Source organism: Nycticebus coucang, chromosome 12 (assembly GCF_027406575.1).
Source record: "Nycticebus coucang isolate mNycCou1 chromosome 12, mNycCou1.pri, whole genome shotgun sequence".
Classification (NCBI taxonomy): domain Eukaryota; kingdom Metazoa; phylum Chordata; class Mammalia; order Primates; family Lorisidae; genus Nycticebus; species Nycticebus coucang.
In genome coordinates, this window is record NC_069791.1 from 4,209,784 (window position 1) to 4,231,759 (window position 21,976).

At 43.2% G+C, this 21,976-nt stretch overlaps 1 protein-coding gene across 3 annotated transcripts in view; it reads right to left on the reverse strand.

Moving 5' to 3' along the window:
• Positions 1-11,465, reverse strand: part of MON2 (MON2 homolog, regulator of endosome-to-Golgi trafficking) — a 111,258-nt gene extending 99,793 nt beyond the window's left edge. The window contains exon 1 of one of the 3 annotated variants that reach the window (XM_053555230.1): positions 10,944-11,465. In XM_053555230.1, coding sequence (XP_053411205.1) covers positions 10,944-11,054 — 111 coding nt within the window. In that variant the 5' untranslated portion in view covers positions 11,055-11,465. The remainder of the gene's footprint in view (positions 1-10,943) is intronic. The other 2 variants (XM_053555231.1, XM_053555233.1) reach the window with 2 other exon arrangements.
• Between the last annotated feature and the right edge of the window lie 10,511 nt (positions 11,466-21,976).

Genomic DNA, 21,976 nt, shown 5'->3' on the forward strand with positions numbered 1-21,976 from the left:
CTGACTCCTCTTTCAAGACTACCTAAAACACTGTCAGCCTCATTTCTCACCCAGTAAACCCTTCCTCAGTGACCCTCCCTGTATCAGCAGGTTCCGCTCTGCAGATTCAGCCAGTGCAGATCAAAAATACTCAGGGTGGAAGGGAACAATAAAAAATAACACAACAATTAAAAAAAAAGAAGAAGAAATATAGTATAACAACAGTTTACACAGCATTTACATTGTATTAGGTATTAGAAATAATCTAGAGATGGTTGAAAGCACATGGGAAGATGTGTGTAGGTTATATGCAAACACTACATTTCATATCAGGGACATGAGCATGCACAGACCTTGGTGCCCCACAGGGATCCCAGACCCACTCCCCTGCAGATACTGAAGGATAACCATAATTCCATGGTGGTTTTTTTTTTTTTTTTTGCAGTTTTTGGCGGGGGCTGAGTTTGAACCCGCCACCTCTGGCATATGGGGTCGGCGCCCTACTCCTTTGAGCCACAGGTGCTGCCAATTCCATGGTTTTGAATACTTTCTAAATGCTAAAACTCAGAAATCATATTCCTATTCTTGACCTGTCTCCTAAATCATATAGCTTATTCATTAAACTAAATGTTTAAAAGTTGTTCAAAACAATTAAGGTTAATAATTAATTAAGGTATAATATTCTGAAGACATTCAAAACAGATGTTATCGTCTCCCCCAAGTCCCACCTCCCCGCAGCTGGAGAGGCCTGTTTCCACTCCCCACAGTCCCTGGGTTTCTACACAGCAGTGTGACTGATCCAGTCACTGCTCAGATATCCAGGTTCCCTCTCCCATCTCAAATCCAACCAGCCACAAAGTCCATTCAGTTAACATATCTTGGGCCGGGCGTGATGGCTCATGCCTGTAATCCTAGCACTCTGGGAGGCCAAAGTGGGTGGACTGCCTGAGTTTGAGACCAGCTTGAGCCACAGCGAGACCCCATCTCTAAAAATAGCCAGGCGCCTGTAGTCCCAACTACTCGGGAGGCCAAGGCAAAAGGATGACTTGAGCCCAAGAATTTGAGGTTGCTGTGAGCTATGACGCCATGGCACTCTATTGAGAGTGGCAAAGTGAGACTCTGCCTCAAAAAAAGCAATATATATATATATATATATATACACACACACATATATCTTGTACTCTCTTTCTTCTCAGATTCCACTTGCACACTTTAGTTCAAACTCTCATCATCAACCTAAAGGCAGAGATATCTCCACCTGCACTCCTGCCCTCCTCTGCCCACTGCCTCAATGCCGCAGCAGCTCTTGGCCTGCAGCGACTAGTGTTTCTCACACTTGAGGACAGTAATAGAGGATGTCTTTTAAAAGGGAAAAAAGTCTCATGGACCTACTCAGTCACTGAAAAATTAAAATGTATGTGTAAATACAATCAGGAATATACTCTCTATAGCTCTTAAACCAGAAAGCCAACAAATTAACAAATGGAATACAAACCCGAATCAGCCCTAACTTAACGGGACAGGTAATGCTCTGCTGAAATTAATCCACCAACACCATGAAGCAGCTACAGATGTAGGTGCAGGTCCTTCGTTCTGTCACCCTTCTAGCCCCAGGAGCAGTGATGGAAGTAGAGTCTCTCACCATTTCTGTCTATGACAAATATCGCGATGTCTTTCCACCTTTAGTACAGTCTACGGCTTGTACCGGGACCTCGCCCCACACATTTGTGTTTCTTCATTCTAGCCATGAGCCCCTCAGCCATCCCTCTGCATCACCAATGCCTTTCACAGCACCGCCAGACAGGAGCTACACAATAAATTTTTCTGAAGAAACAGACAAAAAGTTTTAAATAGTATCAGAAAGACTTGTTGGTGTGTGTGTCTAAATAGCATCAGAAAGACTTGTTGGTGTGTGTGTATATAAATGTACATATATTTATATATACATATATACCAATTCAAATTCACTTGAAGGGTGAGGGAGAGGGAAGGCCTTGAGTATCTCACTAACTGAACATTCCAGAGGAGGTTGGATTCAGAGCCGCGAGGCCATCAGGGCTGCCTCTGCCATGGTCCTGCTCCGCCCAGTTCCCAGGGCAGGTTCATCCTCAGGCTGCTTCCGATCTTGGCCACCCCACGCCTCACCATTTCACATGACACTATCTAGGAAGAAAGAAAGGGTCTCTCTCCGCAGCTCATGAGGAATAAAGAGGAAGCTTTTCCTTCCCAGGAGCACTTGCTAGAGTTATGTAGCTCAGGCAAGAACAGAGGTGGCGATGGGGGGGTGGGGGGAGTTTAAAGTAGATTGAGCTAATTGAGGTACCCCTGGTGTCAGGAGTGAGAACCTGAACAGGTGAAAATGAGGGAAGAGTGTGGCCACTGTAGAAGGAAGCAAACAGGAATGGATGGCAGGGAAGTAATTAACCAGCGTCCACTACTAAGAACTACATACAAACTAAAAAAAAATCAATGCTGCTTCCCTTCACAAAAGTTCTTGTTCTGCTTTTTTAAAACATATATATTTTTACAACTTCTATGAGAATAAAGCCTCAAAATTTAAACAAATTTATCAAAGGTCAAAATTAATTATTCACAGGACACAGCGTAAAACAAGAGCTAAAGAAGAAATGTGAAGACAGGCGTGGTGGCTCAGCCTGTGATCCCAGCACTTGGGGAGGCTGAGGTGGGTGAGCCCAGCCTGCGCCAGAGCAAGACCCTGTCTCCAAAAAAATAAAAAATAAATACAAAATCCAAACTAACAGCAACTTAGATAAAATAATGAACTCAGGGGACAAAAGGGAGGTATAGCGCTGCCTAAAGACCAGAGATTTTAGATGTCAGGTAAAATCAACAGACCTAAGTCAAGTCCATACTTGGAAGTACTTAACAGATGTAGAACACTCCCTACACCACAACGAAACCAAAAAAATTTTCTTCTGTAACAACCTATTATTCTATAACCCTAAAAGCTCCTAAAAATATATACCTACATGATATTCTATTCAGAGCTTCTGGCTTCTAGAAAACAAAATAAATTTTCTTTAATGTAGCAAATGAAAGAATGGAATGCAGATTATGTGAAAATGGCTGAGAATATCCAGGAGGTATGTCTATACTGGACAGGTGGTATGCCTTTTCCTTTCCTTAACAACTTAACCTTCCACAGTTGTTAGTAGCACCTCCTATACACACACAAATGCTCTGCCTTACAATGGATAGAAAAATTAATAAGACCCAATACAGGAGTTACGTAAAAAAGAAAAAATACTTAAAAACTCTATCAGAAAAGAAATATTTAAGAGTTACAAGGAAATAACTTTATAGCTTACAGTTTAACTTACAAGGAAATAACTTTACACCTTAAGAAAGCAGAGGAAACACATTAGACTGACGAGCCAAGGCAGGAGGTGCAGCTTGCACTCGGCACAGTTTCATGAACAAGCACGAGTGAGTGAGTGAGTGAGTGAGTGAGTGACAAGGAAAGAAGATCAGAGAACTGTCTCTAAAGTTGACTCCTTCATGCAACAAATGGATGGGCAGCATTGAAAGTGGGATTCCATGAAAGGCAGCATTTTATTTTAAAAAGAAAAGAGAGGTGGCACCCATAGCTCAGTGGTTAGGGCGCTGGCCACATACACCAAGGCTGGCGGGATCAAACCTGGCCCGGGCCAGCTAAACAACAGTGACAACTGCAACAACAACAACAACAAAAAAAAAATAGCTGGGCACTGTGGTGGGCGCCTGTAGTCCCAGTTACTTGGGAGGCTGAGGCAAGAGAGAGTGTGAAGTTGCTGTGAGCTGTGACACCATGATACTCTATCCAGGATGACAGCTTGAGACTCTCTCAAAAAATAAAATTAATTAATTTAAAAAAGAGAGAAAAGATGAGGGAGGCAATTATAAACCAGCAAAAGCAGCTCAGAAGCCCACCATGAAAGTGGGAGCAACAAGAGGCCTCGGAGACTGGCTGGCAGTGCACTCAGGCTAGAGCATAAAGCAGGTGAGGAAGAGGCCAGGCAGGAGGGGCGGGAAGGTCAGCGGGGTTCAAAATGCTCTGCTTAAGAGTTCTGTAAGTGCAAAGCAGTCACTGAAGGTTTCCGAGTGATTTTAAGTATATAAATTTGCTGGTGACGTACAGAATGGTTTGGGGTCACGTATGCCATTAATGCACATATAAGGCCAGGCATAATATAACACCTGGAAGCAGGATGATAGCTCAGAAAACACAAATAAAGGAGAGGTATGCTAGAAGTCACAGAGCTAGAAGGAGCAAGTGAGGATGGACAGAAAGCACTGAGGGGGAGAAGACAGCCAGGCGCGACCAGAGTGCACAACAGGGCAGCGCAAGAGACCACTAACGAAACAGCAGAGATGGACAAAGGATGTTCTGAGGAAAAGATTAAGTCCAGTTACAAGAAGGTCTATCTGAACTACGTGAAAAGTACGACGGTAGACGTGTTCAATGGACAGCTGGAAATACAGTGAAGAGAGCAGAGTGAGTGGAGGTTTCAGAATCATCAGCATGGTACTAAGGCCAGAGGCAATGGGCGTGGATGACAGTTTCAAGAGGGTGAGCTAGGAGAAAGGTCAGAGGACTGAAGAAAGAACTTGGGGCACAAGTAAAGATTGGGAGAAGGGGGGAGAGGGAAGGGGGAGGGGGAGGAGGAGGAGGGGAAGGGAGGTAAGGTGAGGGAACGGAGGAGAAACAGAAATGTGTTATAAAAATATAAAAGTCAAAATGAAAGTTGCCATGTGGAGGAAATGACTGACCAATAGTAATAAAAAATAAAGTGTGGTAAACAAACGGGAACAAGAATACAAACAAGTTGAGCATGTTTTAAAGGCATATGCAACAGGATGTAAGGAGAAGAGGGTGAGGATGGATCCCCATGGACTCACATCCTAGTCCCCCAACTTTCCAGCCCTATGCAAATTAGTGAACCTCTCTAACCCAGTTTCCTCATCTGTAAAATGAATTTAATGTGGCATGTTGCATTAGAGTCTATGGATATAAAGTTCTCAGCCTAATGCAAAGGCTATTTACTTAACCTTGAGTCAACTTCATGAAAACAAGGGCAATTTCTCTTTGATTTTTGTATTTCCTGCTATGCTGTATACTTACACTAAGTTCTATGACATTATAACAGTAACAGCAAAACCCTCTACTTAGAACATGGTTGAAAAACTATGTTATATAAACTATACTTACATAAAAAAGGAAAATAATTCAATTTTTGAAGTATATCTTCCTTTTTGGTTTCAGTCACAATGTCTTTTATTTCTTCTATGTCACCAAAGCACAGGTGTCAAGAAGGCAATCAATATATTATTTCAGTTCAAAGATTTTAATATATAATGCCAGGATGTATTCTAGTATGCTTGCAGGGGAAAGAACACAACATCAAGAGAAAAATAACGACCGTACATTATAAAATACTAAACCAAGCCACCTCCAAGTAAGCAAGTAAAGATTACCCAGCCTGCGTTCTCTGCTGTCAGAATGTCCTAAAGCTGAGGTCTTAACCCTACAAAGAGCCAATGACTTACTTGAGCCACAATCCCCCCAAAATCTGGTTAAATGGAAAGTCTGTCATAGTAAGTAGAAAGCATATGTCTCCCTCAGCCAGTTAATGTGGAAGAACACTGGATACTGAGAAACTCTGCATTTTAAGGCAAAAATCTTGGCCAAGCAAATTCTATCAAGCTTGAGTAGGCAACAACAGAAAACTTACAGCACATAGTCTGGAGAGACTACTTGCAATTTTTTATTTCCTTGGTTTTGTTGTTGTTGAGACAGAGTCCCACCCTATGCCCTGAGCAGAGTGCAATGGTGTCATAACTCACTGCAACCTCAGACTCAGGCTGTAGGCATCCCCCTGCCTCAGCCCCTGAAGCCCCTGGGATTACAGATGCTCACCTGGTACCCAGTTGGGTTTTTCATTTTTTTAATGAGTCGGGGTCTCACTCTCCCTCAGACAAGTCTCGAATTCCTGAACTCAAACAATTCTCCTGCCTCAGCCTCCCACAGCACTGCGATTAGACGTGAGCCACCACGCCTGGCACCACTTGCAATTTCTGATGATTTATATAAGCCCTTACTGATTCTACAGCATTAAAAATAGAGGGGAAAATCCACACAAAACCCCAGTTCCGACCACCTCAACTCCATTCCCTTTACTCTTCTACCAAAGTAAAGTCTTCCTGGACTTCAGGACCCCAATCTGCAACCCAGCATGCCCACTATTCTCCCAACTCCTACCCATCCAGCTTCTCACTCTCAGACCCCACTGCTCTTTGATTAAATTGGTGCTGCCCAGTCTTAACCCTGCCAACTTCTTCCAATCAGTCAAAACAGTTGGCTTTCCTTCTTTGGGAATCCAACCTAGATCTCACAATCCACCATCGTTTCAACCACTTTTCCTATTAAGACTCTTAAGCCTCCTACAAGTCCCAAGTCAATTTCTCCTCTACTTCTCCTAAGTGACCCACTGCTCTTCTCAAACTTCCCACCCTCCTCTTCTTTCGTCACTGAGTACACCTAGCAACAAGCTTGCTTCCTATCTTACCAAGAAAACAGAGGCTACAGAACAAACTGCCCATGACTTCCTAACTCTCCCCCATGACCCTCATCCAAATCCACTTCTGTTGTCCTTCCAACAGAAGATGCCGCGTCCCTCATCAGACTGAAATCCCATTCACACACAGTGCCCTTGAAAACCCAGCTTTCTCAGGGATCTCGCTCTAGTAAGTTTTCCCCTTTGCTCTTGTATCTTTAACCCTAGTCTGCCCACCTGCCTCTTTTCCTTTGCCGCTGTTGTTCCCCAAACCTCTTTCTCCGGCCCTTGTGTTCTCACTCTACAGGTGCACTCTTCCTGGTCCATCTCACGTGCTCCTGTGGTTTCATGTATAAATGGACATTCCTAAATCTGAAATCCTAGACCTCCCTCTGAAATGTCAACCTATCACTTTCAAACACCTACTGGTCAGTTCCACTTGGATGTCTCACATACATCTTAAACTTAACACATTCCTGTCTATTCACTTCCCCCAAACACCCGCTCCTCCTGTATTCCTTCCCTTACTGACCTACCTGGTTTCCTAGACAGAAACCGGGGAAGCAACACCTATTTCTCTCTCTCTATTATATAAAAAGTCACCATGCCTTGATAACTTTACCTGCTAAATCTCTTTTCAGGCCATGTGCGGTGGCTCACACCTGTAATCCCAACACTCTGGGAGGCTGAGGTGGGTGGACTGCCTAAGCTCACAAGTTCAAGACCAGTCTGAGCAAGAGCAAGACCCTGTCTCTAAAACTAGCTGAGTGTTGTGACAGAAGCTTGTAGTCGCAGCTACTCAGGAGGCTGAGGCAGGAAAATTACCTGATCCCAAGAGTTTGAGGTTGCTGTGAGCTGTGATGGCACAGCATATTACCGAGGGCAACAAAGTAAGAGTCTGTCTCAAAAAAAAAAGAAAAAACCCATCTCTTTCCAGTCCATACTTTCTTTCTCTGCAGTCTAACTCAATGAGAGTAACTTCATGTCTATGCCTACTACCACCTCAATACAGGAAATTATAACTTTTTAAAATTTGCTCTTTTTGCCTCAATCTCAATGCCTTCTAATTAATTTTTCCTGCCAATACTATTAAGGCAATGTTACTAAACAGGCATTTAATCGTATTACTCCCCTTAAAAAGTGGACTCCCTGTAATTTTAAGTATGAAACTTTACATGAAATACAGGCAGTTATTGAGTTACAAACATCCCACTCATGTACAACTTGCACTTACAAATGGGGGCTATTACAGGGATTAGGCAAATGCACCTGTTCCAACTTACATACAAATTCAGCTTAAGAACAAACTTATAGAACCTACCTCATTCATAACCCAGGACTGCCTGTACAAGCAACAAGTATTATTTCTTCGGCCAGGAATGACCGCCACCCCCCCACCCCCAACTTCTGTCAGCTAGCTTCTACTCCTTCTGCAAAACTCAAGAATTAAGAAATTAAATAAAAAATAGGTTGGGTGCCGAGGGTCACGCCTGTAATCCCAGCATTCTGGGAGGCCAAGGTGGGTGGATTGCTTGAGCTTAGGAGTTCAAAACCAGCCTGAGCAAGAGCGAGACCCTGTCTCTTAAAAAAAAAAAAAAATAGCCAGTGTTGTGGGTGGCACACACCTGTAGTCCCAGCTACTTGGGAGGCTGAGGGAGGATGGCTTGAGCCCACAAATTGGAGGTTGCTGTGAGATATGATACCACAGCACTCTACCAAGGGTGACAAAGTGAGACTCCGTCTCAAAAAAAAAAAAAAACAAAGGAGAGAATTAAAAACTTTCTCTGAACACATTTCCAGGCTAAATTAGATTCTCCTCATCTGTGCTTATAACTGAGAAGTAATCAAAGAGTTCTTATTCATGAAATATGTAAAAATAAAAAACTTCAGAGGTGACTGCCTCTAGAGGCCACTGAATATCAGTTACAGAGAAGTGACCACAGAAGGCTTGAAAATAAGCAAAGAAATTCATACAAATACTCCCAAACGAATGAGCTAGTACAGTTATGCTAAAAAAAAAAAGTTATGCTGATAAAGCATGAAGATTTATATTTAAAGACCTAAGAAAAACAGAAAGAAAAAAGAGGAAGTTTATTGCTGGTATTATTTAATCATTCACAACTAGAAAATAGCCAAATCTTATTTTTAATTTCAACTATTATAAAATGACAGAATGAAATTACAGCTACTACAAAAAAAGTGAAGCACTAGAGCCATGAAAAGTACTATTTAATCTCTATTTCAAGTTTTAAAAAAAACTTTAAATAGAGATTAAATATATAATTTCTCAGTTCATTCTTGTATATTTAAAAAGTACTGGAAAATGAGACGCATTCAATTAGAACAGTATTATATCAAGTTCTTGAGTAGCCTTATAAATAGTTCAGCATGGGTACTTTTCAGCCAACCCTGAGAAGACACCGGGCAAGTGTTAACTAACAAACCTTTCTGCAGATGAAAAAGCTTCTTATACTTAGAAGGGCTCTGCCCTAAGGTTTACCTGACACCCGAAGAGAAAAAAAAACAAAAACTTACCAGTTCCTTAAGGAACAAAAGCCCAACCTTGGCACGGCTATTTATTCACCATGAAAAACTTAATTCAACCAAAATCTCTCTTGAAAGTCAAAGCATCCTCCTATTATCACTATTACATCATCCTATTTGTAAAATTTGACTAATTACATCATCCTATTTGTAAAATTATAACATAATTAAGATCATTTTTCGATTCCTAAAGTAAAGCCCCAAGCAAGTGTCACGGGATAAGGAGTCCAAATTCTTTCATTCAATAAATTCTTATAGATCATGTACCATATACAAAATTACGTATCAGAAATAATCACAACAAGAACTACTTTTATTTCACAGAGTAGGTGAAATTACTAAATTACTTTCCCTAGCCAATGTTTAAGTAAAAGAGAATGAGCATTTATTAAAGTCCTAAGACTAGGAATGAGTGGAGTTCCAAAACTTTGTAAGTTACCTGTTTATAACTCCAAATGTATTTTCTAGTAGAAATAATGTAACAAATGGCAATTAAATTCTCAACATAGCCCACAAAGTCATATAATATAGAGAAACCACAGTTTTTATATGAATTCTTAGAACTAGGAATGGCTAGTTCCATAAATTATGGTTGACATTAAAAATAGAATTTGATTTTTTTCTTAATTCAATTATTTTCTAAATGGCAGCATTTCTCTCACAGTTGAAATGATCTAAATCTTTAAAATACACTGAAACAGCCTAATTCTTTAAATTTACTTGTTATAACTAAAACAAGTATCAAAACAAACTAGTGACTATCTAAAATAAAAAACCATCACAATGGCAATCTTTCCAGAAGTAACGCTTCTGGCTTCTATCATTGGGTAATATTTGCTCACTTTATTAAAGAAACAGATGGAATTTGTTGAAGACTGATAGCACTTAAAGAAAAATTAAGACTCCTCACAAGCCTAAAGTTCAAACTTTATCAATCAAGTTCTAATTACAGAATCCTCAAAATAATAAAGGTAAAACATTTAAATAAGTTGAAATATGAAATTCCTTGGCGAATTTTTAGGGCAAATAGTAAACAAAATTGCAGGTAAACCAAACCATATTAAATAGGAATAAAAGTAATTACTTTTATAAAATCACCAAAAAAGAAATATAATTTAAAAAATGAGAAAAAAAGTTGAGCAGAGTGTTTCGAAAACCTTAACAGAATTAAAACGGCATCTTAAAAACCCAATACTAGCTCGATTTTTAAAATTTCAACTCAGAAACTATGTGGAGTATTATTATTAACTTGACCGCTTTAATAATACTCTTTTGCTCTGACGACTTTCCCATACATAATACAATAAAAACACTCTTTAACCCTATTTTACAGCTGAAAAAAAACTTAAGCTCAAGGAGGTTATGACGCCAGAGATTAAATCATTTGCTTTGAGTCCAAACCCAAAGTTCCCACTGCAGTACTGCTCATAAGAAGGTTTAATATGGTTTCTGTGGATCTTCCGTACCTGTCTTGAATTAAGTGGCTCTGGCTACTTCATGGGACCGATAACAGAGCTGAGTTGAATGAATGACACCCGCTAAGAAGAAAAGTTGTTTCCAATTTAGTGACATACTATAAACGTGAGAAGCAGAGACTTTACAACGAGTGGATAATAGTTCTTAGGAGCGACAAACGCTTAAGTTTTTCAGTTCTGGCTTGGTCAGCGAAGGCGAGTATTACCTGAATCGGTTCACTCCACGAACTTTATTTCTCAACCGAGAGGACAGGACAGGGGAGAAAATAAAAGCGCCTCTGCCCTCCCAAAACAACCCACCGACTCACGAGTCTGGAAAGGTGCGGGCCGAATGAAATGTGAGACAAGACGGAGGCTGGGGCGCCTTCTCCCGACGTGGCCTGAAGCTTACCTCCTTGACAGGTGGAAATTTCTTCTTGCACTCTAGTGACAAGGCCCGTAAGTCGCTCTGCATGTTCTCCAGCAGCTTCTTCACCGCCTCGGGGCTATTAGTGCCAGACATGGTCTTCCAAGGTCCGAGCCAATTTCCGAGAGGCACAAACAAGCTCCGAAACTGTCAGCTCCTGGGGGCGAAAAGCAGCTCCCCGCCCGCGCTTCTGGCCCGTAAGGCGCCCGCTGCTTGGGCTCCGCAGGGGTTCTGCCGGGCCTGGGCTGCGAACCGCGAGCTTGTCCGTGCGCCCCCCGCAGCCTCCCTCCCCGCAAACCCTCCGGCTTCTCTCGGAGGCGACCCCGCAGCCGACCCGCCCCGTTAGGCTCCGCCGGCTCTGGCCGAGGAGCCCACAAGGCGGGTAGGTCCCTCCGGGTGCCGCGGGGCCCGGCTGCACAGGGTGTCACCAGCCAACCTAGCTAGAAACGTCAGCCTCGGCTCCTCAAGCCCCCAAGATTCATCGACGCCATTAGCTGAGCCGCCCACAATTCCGAGCGCGGCCGAGACACGTCAGCCGCACTTCCGGACACCGTGCCCCCACCCACCCAACCCGCCACGGCCAATCAGGGCGCGAGCGGCCGGCGGGGCAGGGCCGGGGACGTGGCCTCGCTCGGGGCAGGCGCGCTTCCGGATAGGGAGCCCGAGCCCCAGCCCCGCCCGCGGCGTCCAGTGGGCGGGGAGCAGAGTTTGCTACGTCTAGATTCGCCGAATCTTTCGTGACAAATCCTTGAAAAGAGCCCTTGTATTTCAGTTTAAACAATTTGCTTCCTTTTGGATTCATCTTAATTTGGCTTGTCCCTTTTATTTCTACCTCCTTGAATAGCCTATCTCTTGTCAATTTTTATTTTAAAGCTCAGCTGGTGCACATACTGCTAGTAGTCTCTTATTTTCCTAATCTTAAAATGGACCTGCCCTCTGCCTCGAATCCTCCCATCTAGCTCTCGGTAAAAACCAAAGTCCTTCAGTGCCTGATCGGGCCCTCCCCTCCCTGTCCCGCCCTGTCCCCGCCGGACTCTGCTGGAAGGAGAGTTTCGGTCGAGTCAGGCGCTTCTCCTCCCCATTCATGTCCCGGCTGTGTCTCCAGCGCCTAGAACAGTGCCTGGCATAGCGTGGGTAATCAGTGAATATTTGTTAAATGAATGAGTACCCTACTAAAAATCAGGGTTTGGGGGCTCAAATAAGGAACGGATATAAAAGCATTCATTAGGACCGAGGTGCCAAATAATTTACGTGAGATGAAAGCCAAACAGAATAATCTTCATCTGTGCTACTCCGAAGACCCAGCTTAGTATACTTTTGCGCTGACATTTTGCAACTGCTAAGAGGGAAGCAGAGAAAGGTAGAGAGGAAAGTAGGGTAGAGGTAAGAGATGAAGAAACTAGCACTTTGAAACAGCTAAGTTGATGACACCTTTTCAAGATGAACCCTGAGATCGTCGGTGGGCGGCACTGTTTGTCTGTAAAATGTGAAAATGTTGTAATACACGCACTTTGTAAACTAAATAATTTCATTTTTTCCCTTCTGATAAGGTGGCAAAGCAAGGTTGGATCAAGGTGGCAGATGAGGTGATAGTGGTGAGCTCCTAGAACAGTAATTTGGATCGTTTGTGCCTATTACAACACTTCACAGCTCCTATGGTGTAAGCTTTATGTATGAAAACCTATGAATTTAGGGGAAAAAAAGTTCAGATGGAATATATATGACAGACATTATTCTTGAGGTCCCAGGGTGCTTTCAAAAATGATCCTTTAATAATTAGCCCAGTAATGTAGGGGTCAGTTCTCAGGCCTTGTCTTTCACTGCGTAGCCAACTTTTCATTTGAATTTTTTATTACTGGTAACTTTAACATGATTGACTCAAAATATCTTCAGAGTCTTTTACATCTCAATTACATGCAGTTGAGGAAATGCAATTGGAATTCATTAACTAAAAATAATACTTAAAATTATTTGAAAAGCTTTAAAAAAAAAAAAAAACAAAACCCAGACTCTCTCTTTTGCCTAATTAGAGTGCAATGGTGTCATGGTAGCTCACTACAACCTCAAACTCCTGGGCTCAAGAGAGCCTCCAGCGTCAGCCTCCTGTGTTGCTGGCACATACCACCATCCCTGGCTAATTTTTCTTTTCTTTCCTTTTTTCTTTCTTTCCTTCCTTTCTCTCTCTCTTTCAGTAGAGATGTCTTGTTCTTGCTCAGGTTGGTCTTAAACTCATGAGCTCAAGGGATCCTTATGCCTCAGCTTCCCAGAGTGGTAGGATTACAGGCAGGTGCCGCCTAAGGTATAACAATTTAATTATAGGTATGACCTGTACCTAATGTTCTGTACATTTCTTTTTGACAAATAGCTATGTACATATGCCAAGAGAGATTGCACTCCCCCAGAAACAATGCATGGCTTTATGCCAAACCAAGCAAGTTACCAAATAAGCAAAAATAAGTTTTTATTCTACAAGTTAAGAAATCAACTGAACTGTCTCGACTCCCATAGCACAGTGGTTACAGCTCCAGCTATGTACACCAAGGCTGGTGGGTTCGAACCTGGTCCAGGCCAGCTAAACAACAATGACAACTGCAACAAAAAAATAACTGGGCATTGTGGCAGGCGCCTATAGTCCAGTGGGGATGCTGAGGCAAGAGACTTGCTTAAGCAAGGGTGACATAGTGAGACTCTGTCTCAAAAAAAAAAAATCAACTAAACTTTGAAGTTAGCATTCCAATAAGTAGAATAATTTTCTAGAAGCAAAGACAAATATTCAAATACATACGTTTGTACTCAGTGTTTCAAGAAACACTTACAAAATTATAGCACACCTGTAAATGTTGATATGGATATCAAACTATCTTCTGTGGCTACAAATTGTCTTCATTGAAAATTACATTAATAGGTGACACCCATAGTTCAATGGGTAGGGCACTGGCCACATACAACAGGGCTGGTGGGTTTGAACCCGGCCTGCACCAGCTAAAAAACAACAACAAAATAGCCGGGCGTTGTGACAGGTGCCTGTAGTCCCAGCTACTTGGAAGGCTGAGGCAAGAGAATTGCTTAAGCCCAAGAGTTTGAGGCTTCTGTGAGCTGTGACACCATGGCACTCTACCCAGGGCGACAGCTTGAGACTCTGTCTCAAAAAAAAAAATTACATTAGTAAATGCCTGATCAGGTGGCACCTGTGGCTTAAGGAGTAGGGCCCCGGCCCCATATACCAGAGGTGGTGAGTTCAAACCCAGCCCTGGCCAAAAACTGCAAAAAATAATAATAATAATAAATAAAAATGAATGCCTGATCAAATTAACCTTTTCTTACCATAACTAATGCTTCCCCAGCATTGTCATGTCATAGTTAAACCTCAGGCTTTGAAGTCAAAAAGCCCTAAATTTGACTCAGCTCTTTTGGTTACTACTGGTGACTCTAGAAAGTTATTTAACTATTTATTCTCAACTTCCCCAGGCTAATGTGACCTAATCCAAGTGTATTCCTGAATTCAGCACCATGGGAATAAGACAAACTGTTGCCTAGGTGTCTGTGAAACTCATGGTGTCAAGTGCCCTTATATGCAAACTTGTAACTCCAGAGCTCTTGTCTGAGATCCAGACAAGAATGTCCAACTGCCTGTTGGATATATTTACCTGTCAGTCTCATGGGCACCTCATATTCCTTCCCCAGAAGGAGGTGGTCATCTTCATACCCTGCCTTTCTCAGAGAGAGGCCCCACCATCCACCTGCCTGCCCAAATCAGGAAACGGAGAGTCAAACTGGGCTCTTCTAATGTGAATTGAATCCAGCTGGTTCATCTTCCTTCATAACTTTCTAAGTCATCCACTTCTCTCTATTCCCACTAGCTTAGTCCAAGCATCATCATCTTTTACCTGGTTTAAAATAAGTTACCAAAATGTAATCCCCACCTCTTGCCCAATTAATTTTCTATACCGGTCCCAGATTGCACTTTTTACATTCAAATATGAAGCCTTTTTATGATTTTCGATGGTTGTCAGAATGAAGTTGAAACTCCTATAGGTGGTATACTAAGTATGTTCTTTCAGATACCTGAAGCAGTAGAATGTGAAGGACTAGTCATGTGAAAGTAACAGAGAAAGAAACTCCAACCACAGAGTCAGAATGTCCTGTGGGAACTGGAAAGTCCTTTGGCATCTGTAACTTCCTGATCAATCTCAGAAGCCAAGGTGTTTTGATACCTCCTCCTTTCTCCGATTAATTATTGCCAAGATAGACTCTGTGTTTCTGCTCCTCCCGACCAATCGTCTCTGGCCCGGTTCTGTGAGTCCTCTGGATTCTGCTTCCTGCTGACGTCAGCTTCTCCGTGTCTTCATGGCTGACAACACAGCAGCCTCTCCCGCCTCTCTTCTTTTTGGGTCCATGTACCTTCTGTCTGTCTGCCCTACCAAAGACATACTTTCTCTTTCTGTGTCACGCTTAAATGTCTAGCTAGCAAGAAAGAATCTAAGTAATTTAGCATGTTGAATACTCATAGAGTATTTCAGTTTTGCTGTACATTTTACTGGGCCATGTCCTAGGGCGCTGAAAAGGATACAAGTCACCTGCCAGTGGAGTGGGCTCACACCGCTGCTCCAGACAGCCTGGGTCAGGACAACTGGCTTATGAGGTCAGGTGACAAGTTCACTTGGTACAGAAAATTGGCATCTGTGCTGAAGAAAATGCTTCCCAGATCTTTTTGTTGAAGGGGTTAATAGGGAATGTTATTTGCAAATGTATTTATAAATGCTTTCTTTCCCACTTTTTCTCAGTAATCTTTAAATATTTATAACTTAAAGTTTGTATGATTGTAGATTAAAACTGTTCAACTCTTAATAGCTGTTATTAATTTATTTTATATTTATTTTTAGTTAGTCTCATGCTATTATTTTTTCCCTTCATCACTAATCCCCTATTTCAGAATTGCTTTTCCTGAAATTAATTTATTTCTACAGTTTTCTTTCTCTAAGAATTTTACTTAGTCCAGGAATGATCAATCTTTAATGCCAGTTTGTACTTGCTCTCCATGTATTTCTTAAAACATGTTCTCAACCTTTCGTTTTCAGAATTAAAACTTGTAACCTGCAACTGGTCTAAATTACATACTTGCTGAAGAATGCAGATGATACCGTTAGGGAATAAAGAAATGATTGCAAAGACAAATTATGAGTAGAGAACCTATAATTTGCTACTTCAAATACAGTATTAAAACTGTGTTAAATTGCTTACATGTTTTTTGTGGTTACTCTCAAAACATTTTTTAAACACGTTATTTTCTGTCATTATTGTAACTCCTCTAAGAACATAAACATGATTTTTATATGGGTACATCAAAGTTTGGTCCCTGTTGGGTGGAATGGCAGTGACAGTGAAGCCACACTGAGGCCCGGGTTTGTAACAGGGTGGCTGTTAAATACAGAATGTCTCAAAGTTGGTCCTTCCCAAAAGGATGGTATCATTCAGCTTCTGGAATGCAAATGGTGCACCAATACTCCGCTATGGCTATGAGAAAGCAGAGGAAACAGTCACCCCACAGATGCCCTCCACACCTAGCAGCTCACAGGATGCTTTAACCAGGCAAGGGAGGGGGGTCAGGATGCAAACTTGCAGGATCCCTTGCGTGTGGCAAATGTGGGGATGGAAAAACTCCCCAGCAGAGGGTTCTTACAGACTCTGTCATTCTTGGTGTTGATGACTTCTCTGCTGATATTTAGTGTTAACAATGAATTATGTTTATTGAAAAGAGATATTTCTTCAAGTACTTGTTATTTTATTTTTATTTTTTTAAACTTTATTAAATCATAACTGTGCACACTAATGCATTTATGGGGTACAATGTGCTGATTTGGCCAGGAGGAGAGAGGGTGTTTGGGGGGACCTCACCTAATGTGCACAATGCAATGGTACACTTCAAAACTATTAAGAGTAGAGTACCAATGACTTCTGTTATTTTAACACTGCCTTCGGGCTCTTGCTTTGCTCTCTTAGCTTGCTTTCAGCCTTGTTCTTAAGACCACAGCTGATTGTCTGGACTTCCGCAGACTATCCTAAAACTCTCTCTCCATGTCTCACCCCAGAAACCACACTAATGGAGGCTCTGGGCAGATGTACCCTTCATCTTCACTCTGAACCATCCTCGTGACTTGTTTCCCACCCCTGTCCCTGCCCTGTGATTTCATTAGGGGTTCCCCAAGGCAGCCCTAAGAAGAGATCTGTACCAAGTAAGTTATTAAGGGTGTGTTCCCAGGAGGTACCAGCCAGATAGTAGGGAAAACTGGGACGATGCAGGGGCTGAGCAGGCAAAGCCTCCACCAGGGCAGAGGAATTTCAGGGAACTCACTACCTCACACAAATCGGCCATGGCTAAGGGCCCCTCATACCCTTTGCTCTTTGGTGGGGGGAGGGAGTACTAAGGAGCTAGAGAGGCCCCAGACCAGTCCTCTGGAGGAAAAGCACACCAAAGGCAGGGGAGCACAGAAGTCAGGAGGAGCAGCAGAAATGATGAAAGGGACCACAGTCCAGCAAAAGGCTCACTATGCTGGGCTTTTTTTTTTTTGAGACAGAGTCTCACTTTGTCGCCCTGGGTAGAGTGCCGTGGCATTATGGCTCACAGCAACCTCTAAATCTTGGGCTCAAGTGATCCTTTTGCCTCAGCCTTCCAAGTAGCTGTGATTACAGGCACCCGCCATGATGCCTGGCTATTTTTAGAGACGGGATCTTGCTCTAGCTCAGGCTGGTCTATGAACTCATGAGCTCAGGCAATCTACCCACCTCGGCCTCCCAGAGTGGTGAGATTATAGGCATGGTCATTACACTGGTCTTACGGGGCTACCTTCAATCATCGAGATGAAGGCCACTCACTGGCCTGGTCCAGATCAGTCCTCCCCCAAGACTCCCTTTGTTCACCATTGGAGCAGTGCTCCCCAGACACACTCAGCCCAGTGTGCTCCACCTGGGCCAGGTTCATCCTTCCCAGGTCCCCACTCTTCCTGCACTGGGACATTTGGAGAGACTTGATTGTTACTACTTGCGGGGTGTGCTAACAGCATCTATAGGTAGGACTAATGCTAAACATCTCATAATGCACAGGACAGCCTGTCTTCCTCCTCTCGACCCCAAAGAATTATCCACACCACAGTGTCAATGGTGCTGATGCTGAGAAATCAGTTGTAGTGGTGAGATCACTGCTTGCTTCTCCTGTGTTTGAAACTCTGGTTTGTAACTTCTCTGGCATTCCAGCTTTCCTATGAATCCCCAGACCCCTCCCCAGACTGAGTCCAAGCCCCAATCATGACCACCTGCCTGGATGTCAGAACACCGCCTGCGCCTAGGTCCCCTGTGTCTAGGGGCTTTGTCTGCCCACACGGCTGTACAACCAATTCCTCTAGCTGGAAGTTCTTGAAGTCGGTTATCTGTTCTGAATATTAACGTCATTTGTTGCTTGTTAACCTGTTCTTGAAAACCAAGTGCCGCCTCCCATCTAGACTCCTTCCCATGGCTCAGCTTTAGTCTGGCCTCCTCTGGCCTTTTCTTCCCACTTCTCGCCTGCTGCTGCTTTTTCACCAGATGAACACACAGAGTTTCATACTCTCATCCTTCCCGGGCCCCATCTCATTGCTGTTCACAAGTCTGTGTCCAGCTGCTTTACTAGACACCTGCGCATGTGCTTTAGAGCTAGAAGCAGGCCACAGGAAGCCAGGCATCACAGCAGGAAATCATGCTCGGAAAAATCAGAGAGGGGGTCCATGCAAGGCCGTACCCAGACCAGGTTCTGTCTCGCAATTCCTCCTCTAAGTCAGAAGAGAGATGAGAGTTGCCATTTGTGGGGCAGCTGTGTAGGAAGCTCTGCCCTCAACATGTTCACTATCGTTTAACTTATTCTTCGTGAAAAGTGTACTGTGAATTAAAAATGGAAAAACAAACACCACATGTCCTCGATACTAAACTGGAGCTAGTTGATCACGTCCGTGGAAGCAAAACTCGACAAAATTCAAATAGGTGGGCAGGAGCAGGGTGGGTGAGTTCTCACCCGGCTGCACGCTGTTCAGGTACATTGCACATTTTCTGGGTGAAGGGCACACTTGTAACTTTGACCTAGAATATGTAAAAGCAAATTATGTAACTAAAATCTGTGTACCCCCATAATATTCTAAAATTTTAAAAAATATTATTTCCACTTTACAGATGAGGAAACTGGAGCTCAAAGAAATTAATTCACTCGTGAAATGTCTTCTTGGCAGCAGGTGGTAACTCAGGGTTCCGGGTCAGGAATATTTGACTCAAAATTTGTACTCCAGCCTCGTCTGACATGACAGGTGACCTATGGACTGGGCTCAGTGGCTCACACTGGTAATCCCAGCACCCTGGGAGGCTGAGGCAGGAGGATCACTTAGGCTAAGGAGTTTGAGACCAGCAAGAATGAGATCTTGACTCTATTCAAAATAGAAAAATTAGGCTCAGCACCTGTAGCACAGTGGTTATGGTGCTGGCCACATGCACTGAGGCTGGTGGGTTCGAACTGGCCTGGGGGCAGCTAAACAACAATGACAACTGCAACAACAACAACAACAACAAAAGAGCCGGGTGTTGTGGCGGGCGCCTGTAGTCCCAGCTTCTTGAGAGCCTGAGGCAAAAGAATCGCTTAAGCCCAAGAGTTTGAGGTTGCTGTGAGCTGTGACACCACAGCACTCTACCAAGGGCAACATAGTGAGACTCTGTCTCAAAAAATAAAAAGGAAATAGAAAAATTAGCCAGGGGTCATGACATGCACCTATAGTCCCAGCTACTAGGGAGGCTGAGGCAGGAGGATCACATGAGCCTGTGAGTTTGATGTTGCTGTGAGCTATGATGATCCCCTTGTACTCTAGCTGGGGGGACAGAATGAGACTGAGTCAAAAAGAGAGAGAGAGAAATAAGATTTTCCCATGAAAAAAAAATCTTGAGGCCTGTTTCCTCAAGACCTAAAGCAGTGGCTCTCATCCTGTGGGTCGTGACCCCTTTGTAACAATGAATGAAAATACATTGGGGGTGGTGCCTGTGGCTCGGTGAGTGGGGTGCTGGCCCCATATGCTGAGCGTGGTGAGTTCAGACCCAACCCTGCCCAAATTGCAACAATAAAAAAAAATTAATAAATAAAAAATACAATTGTGGCATTAGGAAGGTTGAGAACCACTGACTAAAGAAAGAAGAAAGGAAGGAAGCGAGGGAGGGAGGAAAGGAAAGACAAAGGAAAGGAAAAGGAAAAGGAAGAAAACTGTCCCATGAAGAAATATCTGGTAAAGCTTAAGGCCTGTCTCCTCCCTTCATCTTCTCCTAACATCATCATACTGATTAGAAACTTCCTTTCAGGTTGCTTTTGTTTGGCAAGAAAGACCCTTGGGTTTGTCATAACCCTCAGTACATTTCCCCTTGTAAGGCATACTCCATTAAATTGTAACATTATGTGTCTGTCTTCCTGCTACACTACAGGTTCTTCAATGGAAAGGCCCTAGTGTGATTCATACTTAAACACTCCTGGCAGCTGGGGGGTGTGTGTGCGTGTACATATGAGTAAGCATGTTACAGATATTGAGGCTTCAATGAACGTATGTTTTAGTTACTGGATTCTTGTCCTTAATCAGAGGAACAAAGGTACTGAGAAGGCATCAGGCAAGGATTTAAGCAAAAGGAAACAAAACAGGGGCCTGGGGCCTGTGCCTTGGGCGACTTGCCCCCACGGAGAGCGCTGGGATGAACCTGCAGAAGGAATGGCCGCCATGCGTCTTTCCCCAGATAGCTGCTTCCTCGCCTCAAGAAAGATTTGTTGAGTGAGTGCCTGTTACATCTAAGACGGCATTTCTGTCTTCAGATTTTCAGATCCTAACTGTGAAAATGCCAAGTCACTGTGAAAACAGCTGTGCGTGTCATATGGTGTGGGTCGGAAGTACATGTCTCAAATCTTTGGAATAAAGAATCAACTTTTTCTGAACTCTGGAAGATAGAGGTTTTTAAAGATCAAACAACTGTTACGTGAAATGCAAACTATCAAGTATACAATAGTGGAGGAGAAATAAACCACCGCAGTAAGAACTCTCATTTGGAAAATGATTCATGATTCATATGGCAGGAGGACCAAAGAATCGCTTCCCTAGCAGTGAAATCAGTTTCTTGGTGGCTCCCTGAGAACACCGGCCTCCTGTCCAGCGTCCTCTGAAGCCCCTGCTCTGCCTTAGGAGGGGGTCCTCCCTGCTCATTACACTTTAAGGCGAGATCTCACAAGGGTAGTAGGGAGGTGGCCTTCACAGCGTTCAGAGCCCACTTTTTGCTAGTACATATTGGGGAGCAGAGTGGCTATTTTAGAGTTTACTAATTTCAGTTTGCTGCAAGTTTGAATGTCTTGCTTTTGCTATCATTTTTGACACATCACGCATATATTTATAGGGTACAGTGAGATATTTTAATACATGCATACAACATGTAATTAGAATATTTGTCACTTCAAATATTTATTATTTGTTCAGGGAACATTTAAAACCTGCTCTTCTAGCTACTTGAAAATATACAATAAATTGTTAATTGTAGTGACCTCGTAGTGCCGTAGAACATGGCATGCGTTATCCTTATTCAACCTCTGGCTTCCCACCCTACGTGGACCTGAGGAAGAAGAGGAAACACCTCCCAGAGGTCCTGAACTTTGATACGAATACAGAGATGGAATACAATTTGGGGATTATTGTATTATTTATTAATTTTTTTTTTTTTTTTTGTAGAGACAGAGTCTCACTTTACGGCCCTCAGTAGAGTGCCGTGGCGTCACAGCTCACAGCAACCTCCAGCTCTTAGGCTTAGGCAATTCTCCTGCCTCAGCCTCCCGAGCAGCTGGGACTACAGGCGCCCGCCACAACGCCCGGCTATTTTTTGGTTGCAGTTCAGCCGGGGCTGGGTTTGAACCCGCCACCCTCAGTACATGGGGCCAGCGCCTTACCTCACTGAGCCAGGGTGCCACCCTGGGGATTATTTTAAAATCT